The 6,248-nt window shown below is 45.6% G+C and overlaps 1 protein-coding gene across 1 annotated transcript; it reads left to right on the top strand.

Moving 5' to 3' along the window:
• Nucleotides 1-1,083: 1,083 nt before the first annotated feature.
• Nucleotides 1,084-2,544, top strand: LOC310853898 (oxysterol-binding protein-related protein 9-like; the record flags this gene model as incomplete). Its single annotated transcript, XM_083758369.1, has 1 exon — nucleotides 1,084-2,544. One exon carries the CDS (start codon nucleotides 1,084-1,086, stop codon nucleotides 2,542-2,544), a length of 1,461 nt encoding a protein of 486 aa, XP_083614495.1.
• Between the last annotated feature and the right edge of the window lie 3,704 nt (nucleotides 2,545-6,248).

Raw genomic sequence — 6,248 nt, forward strand, 5'->3', positions numbered from 1 at the left:
GGTTCTCACGTCGCCGTCGCGGGCGGGGCTGGCTTCGTCCCTGAGCCCTATACATGAGAACCGGAACGCCTGTTCCTACATTTCCTCGATACGGTCCCGCGGATTCTGTCCCTCGGACATAACCCTGGACCGATCCTGCATGTCCTTCATCCAGTCCCGTGGGTTGTGTCCCTCGGACATAACCCCGGACGGGTCCTATAAAGCCTGTGACGAGAGGAGAGTGACAGTTTAAGACATGCAGAGCCATACACATGAGTGTGTGTGTTTGGTGAGAGCGTGTGTGTCTGCTTACCCCCCGACGGTTTGCGTGTGCGTGCCTCCGTGAGCGTGTGTGTGTGAACCAGCCGCTGTCAGACTGACTACTAAGTCTTCCTTTTATACGCCGGGTGTGGCCGCTTGCTGGTTTGGGTGCGGTCCGTCAATCAGCTCAATCTGGCGGAGGAGGGCGTTCCTAACGGCCCGAGGCGTCTTCTGTCTGACAGCGTGCCTGGTTGCCCTGGCAACGCACTTACCATCGCGGGGGTCGCTCACCAGACCCCACAATACGTTACCTGTTACCCAACCAATATTGAAACATATTGTAATTACGTCACCATTGACAGCCAGTTATAACCCGACCTTAGTATTTAATTTCAATGTTTTGCAGAGAGGCTGAGATTTGAAAGTCTGTAGCGGTCGACAGTACTTGCGCGCTCTGCTTGCGCACTATAGTAGGCCATTTGTGGCCTGCTTGTGTGCAACGCAATGTTATGATTATTTTGGGGGGTCGCAGCCTAAAAAGGATGAGAAGTACTGGACTAGGGCGATGCCTGTTGCAAGTGCATGCCCCTCCGTAAGCAGTAGTACCTATTGCAGCCGTCAGGGTATTGTAGAGCAGTAGCTACGTCTATGACGTCAGAACTATGATGTCATATTCATGACAATAGGTATCTCCATGCATAGCTAGATTGCCATACTGCAGCGTGCAAATATGGACACCTCCATCATGACATCATATCTACGTCACGGCAAAACCTTATAATTGGGGTGGGGAAATCGCAGATACAGTCTAAACCTGAATCACTTGGATGCTTCGTCACGGTGATGGGAAGCCTGCGGACCCGAACGCCGAACACCAGAGGGAGCATTGCCTCCCCTGCCCATGTCCCCCTCTCTTCTCACTCTGTGCCTGATTTCTCCTCCAGCGAGGATAAGTTTTATGATGCCGGCACAGCGAGCAACACTTCTCTCATGAAGCACTTCATAGACCCTTCAGGGCCTTCGGCCGTGACCCGGCCCATTAGTGATAAGGGAGAAACGCTGAAGCGACCCGACACCGGCGAGTCGCTCGAGTCGTCCGTGCGCAGCGCGGACATGGCCAACGTGAAATGTGATCCGTTCGACAGCCACGATGACGACGACGACGCCGGCGAGGACGAGCCTGTGGAGGTGCAGACGAGTGTCATCACTCACCTCCTGTCTCAGGTCCGACTGGACATGGACCTCTCCAAGGTGGCCTTGCCGACCTTCATCTTAGAGAGGCGGTCTTTGTTGGAGATGTACGCAGACTTCTTTGCCCATCCCAACCTGTTTGTCGGCATCACGGAGCAGCCAGGGCCCCGCGAGCGCATGGTGCAGGTGGTGAAGTTTTATCTGTCGGCGTTCCACGCGGGGAGAAAAAGCTCAGTGGCCAAGAAGCCCTACAATCCCATCCTGGGGGAGGTCTTCTACTGCCACTGGGATCTACCCCTTGAGGCGGAGGAAAGCGCCCAGCCCACAGACACGGTGTCGGATGGTCCACTCCCCTGGTCTTCTTCGCCCAACAGTGTGTGTTTCGTAGCGGAACAGGTCTCTCACCACCCACCTGTGTCTGCATTCTACGCAGAGTGTTTCAGCAAGAAGATGCAGTTCAACGCTCACATCTGGACCAAGTCAAAGTTCCTGGGGACATCTATAGGTGTCCACAATATCGGCCAAGGCTGTGTTTCATGTTTGGAACACGACGAACACTATGTCCTCACCTTCCCTAGTGGTTACGGCAGGTCAATCCTCTTGGTGCCGTGGTTGGAGCTGGGCGGGGAGTGCAAGATCTCCTGCTCCAAGTCGGGCTACAGTGCCAACATCGTGTTCCACACCAAGCCTTTCCTCGGTAGCAAGAAACACCGCGTCACCGCCGGAGTCTTTGCGGCGAACGACAAGAAGCCTTTCTGCTCCATCAAGGGAGAGTGGAACGGAGTGATGTACGCCACATGGGCGTCCGGGGAGAGCTCCCTCTTCATAGACACTAAGAAGATGGAAATCGTCAAGAAGAAGGTCCGGAAGGTGGAGCACCAGCAGGAATACGAGTCTCGCTGCCTGTGGAAGGACGTGACGCTGAACCTCAAACTGAAGTACACGGACGCGGCGACGGAGGCCAAACAGCGGCTGGAGGAGAAGCAGAGAGCCGACGCCCAGGAGAGGACGCAGAACGAACAGCAGTGGGAGACGAGACACTTCCACGAGGTCGGAGAGTCCTGGGTCTACGACGAGGCTCTGCTGAAGAGATTAGCTTCTCAGAGGCACTAGGGAAAGACCGCATGGCACTCGTAACGATGTATGCAGTGTGCAGTACTGTACAAACATAACATTTTACCCCTTAGTAGGGTCTTATGTTTTTTTTTGTTGCCTTCGCTGTTTTTATGACAATGTTTTTAAACCCTGTAGCCCGTTGATATTTGTGTTACAAATTATTATTATTATTCTACAGTATATATATTCAGGGATCACAACCACTTTGACAACATGTAATTTAGTTGTGCAGGTCTGTATGTATATGACAGTATAGTCTTGTCTTTACTGCTAAAAAGCCGAATGATGGACAAATCGTACATCCAACAAAAATAATAATACAAACTCCCCAAAAGCTATTTATAGTCCTATTTAAACAAACAGACTCCCTTTTTTGTTCCTAAATCACCCTCCGGGGCTGAAGTGAAACTCAGTTGAAAGGACAATAACTCAACCGAAGCTTGACAATCTACTGAGGAACAAACAAATATTTTCCTGTGTATGTCACAGAAGAGGTCAGTCACCACATTGCGCTGAGCTCTTCAAAAAGAAGCTGTGGCAGATTGCATTACAAAGCCATTTTTGGCAAATCTAAATAATACCTTGTCAAAGCAATGCGCGCACCTGCCATCAACTATGCCCCGTAGAAGATCACTAGTAGTGGAATTCTGTTTTAACCCATTCTGACCTGAGATCAGATTCATACGAGCTTTCCACTGGACACACACTGGTCTGATTAACCCATTCTGACCTGAGATCAGATTCTAAAAATGTCAGTCGTTCTTTGATTTTTTTCAAAAATAGCAGACCTACAAGCTCGTAGCGCGCCACTCGGTGGCGCGCTATGAGCTTGTAGATCTGCTATTTTTAAATAGCTAAAGCATAACATGATGCTGACACCAAAATGGGTGCCCATTCAGAATGCGTTAAGTACGTGGAAGAGGGGCGAGAGCTCGGTTCAGACTGTTTCACACGTTGCTCTGCTTTTTTGAGGTCGTATGAAGCTAGTTTTAAAAGAGAAAGCTTGAACTATACCAAAATAAGTACAGAAAATGTTCATTCTAAAGTTTTATAAAGCACTGCTAGAAATAATAGAAAGCTTCCTTGGAGGGAAAACAGATTCCCCAGCAGGAACATTGATTGAAGCATGCGCTATCTTGTCTCTTGCCTATACTCTCTCGTCACATTTATAATACGAAAGCATTCTTTTCAAAAGCGTTTTTTTTCGTCTTTTTTTAACTCATTGATTCAGTTAGGTAATGATCATGAACATGCATGCAGGATTTAAATTAACTGCCAGAGCTTTTGGATAGATGTTAAGTAATTTGTCTCACAAAAACTTCCCTTGTACAGCTTGTAAGGCCTTTTTTTTAACAGGATGAGGGATTATCTGAAACGCACTGGCAAGTCTGGCAGCACTTTTTGTGGTTGCTAAACATGTCAAACATTTCAAAGTATAACTTTTAGGCATTCAGTGTAGCCTATTTCCAAACCCCATCATCAAGCAATACATTTCTTTACCAAGTCAATGCATTGTCTTGTCAAGTAATTGATTGTATCCGATATGTAATTCTTCAACTTGAATCAAAATGCTCATTGCTGACTGGCTTTGTCTTTGTTACCAAAATACTGAGTAGATCATTTTTCATGTCAAGTATTATGTAGATTAATTATATTCTTGTCAAAATTAAACTCAGAGTCAAATGCTCAGCCTCATTGCTGATCTGACTGTTATCTCTGCCAGGCTAATCTTGCAAACTGCTGGACCAGTTTAGTGTGCTCTGACAGTAGGCCAAGGAATATAATAAAATGTTTCCAATCTGTTAACGACAACTATGTTATTTAATATTTGTGTTAATGCAATGCATTGATATCTCTGTTAATTTGGAAGTGCTTCTTTGGGCTACATACAGTGTATGCATCATTGGCTCCACCTTTTGGTTGGAGTTGCTAACTTTGCACTTGTGTTTTGACGCCGCACGTGGAGGTCTACTCAGAATATGTTTTAACGCTCGCATTTGTTATTGTTTCTTCAGAGTAGAAACAGTCTATACCGTGATAATGATTCTAAAAATAATAATAATAACAATAAATGCTTTTTCTGGTGGATATTTCCTGTCTTTCCCGCATATTGTCATCAGCAGGAATCTAGTCTAATGAGGTTATATTATATACATGCAGTACTGTACTGTACAGTGTACTATATAGAATAACAAAAGTACCCTGGGGTACCAACCCAGCCCCCCACCATCTGCTGTTTGTGACGCCCGTGCTGTTGTGGGAACGTATATGTTGTGCTTAGCGACACTTGCATAGATTGCTATCCTATGGAACATTTAGAAGAGCGGCCTCCGTTTGACCTTGACGAATGATTCAATGCGCGAGCCTTAACCCAATTACACCTGAGTTTGATTCTACAAAATGGCTTCTTAATCATGACAGTTTTCTGAAAAACCTACAGTATGACATTGGTGCTACTATTTCATGTCAAGGACCTCAAAAACTATATGTATTTGCCGCCGACCCCATCTGAAAATATGTTGTTCCAGGGTCCCCCTCGAAGCAAAGATTTGAGCCAAAACCGGTTCACTCTGAAAGAATATATAATAAAGATTTTCGCCACATTGCACCGAGTGCCGCGCTACGAGCCTGTAGGTCTGCTATTTTTGAAAAATCGTGAAAATGAGCTTGTAGATCTGCTATTTTGCAATACCTAAAGCATAACATAATGCTTAAAACATCAAAAGGGGTTCCAGCGCAAGATGGGTTAAAATAAAACCACTAACCTCTCTCTGTATTTCATGAATATTTGACACATGTAAAATATGACACCACTTGAAATGCACAGTATGGGGGCGTCGATGTTCAAGGAATACCCAATGAACTTTGCATGGTAAGCTTCAATGTCATTCAAACGTCTCAAATGCAATTTGCGCACATATACAGTATGTATATGCACACACACACACACACACACACACACACACACACACACACACACACACACACACTGGCCTTTAATCTAAGTGTCTTTAATAGAGGCAAGGATATACATTCCTCTATACCGCTGACGGTAATGGCATATGACAAATCAGGATATGTCTGAAAGAGATAGGGATCAATACATTATGTCTGGAATTATAGTCTACACAGCATTGGCATATGCTTAATGTGCACATTCAACGTAGCTATACTATCTCCAAGGATGCGCATGTGATTGAGTGGACCGGTGCATTTGCATGAAAGCATGTCTATGTTAAACTGCCTTCTCATTTTTGCACCGGCCTTGAATATTGCTGCGCCTTTACATTTTAGGCGTACTGTATATGGCTGATGCTCTGATCCGGAGGCACTTTTTAACCTATTTATTTCTTTAACTTAGGTTAGTAAAGCCCCTTCCGCTTTCGCTGAGCCAGCACCCTCTTTTCTTTCCTGTTTTGGAGTGTATCTGTAAACCACGGTCTTGATCACTGCTGAAGCAATTTAGAGATCAACTGCTTTCCTCAATCCTAGTGCATATACTTCATTGTAAGTCAAATTTGCAATAATCTATCTATCTATTCATTCACAAAACCATTATGACGGGACCAACATTTTCACAAATGACCACAAATGTCTGTATCCCTGTTTCTGTAGCGAGGCAGCTTGCTGTGAAAGTTCAGTTGTCTGAGCTTTGTGTCCAATTTGTACCAGTTGGTGGCGTGTGAGAAAATGTATAACAC

The sequence above is a fragment of the Protomyctophum parallelum genome (assembly GCF_964188405.1).
Source record: "Protomyctophum parallelum genome assembly, chromosome: 23".
In the NCBI taxonomy this organism is placed as follows: domain Eukaryota; kingdom Metazoa; phylum Chordata; class Actinopteri; order Myctophiformes; family Myctophidae; genus Protomyctophum; species Protomyctophum parallelum.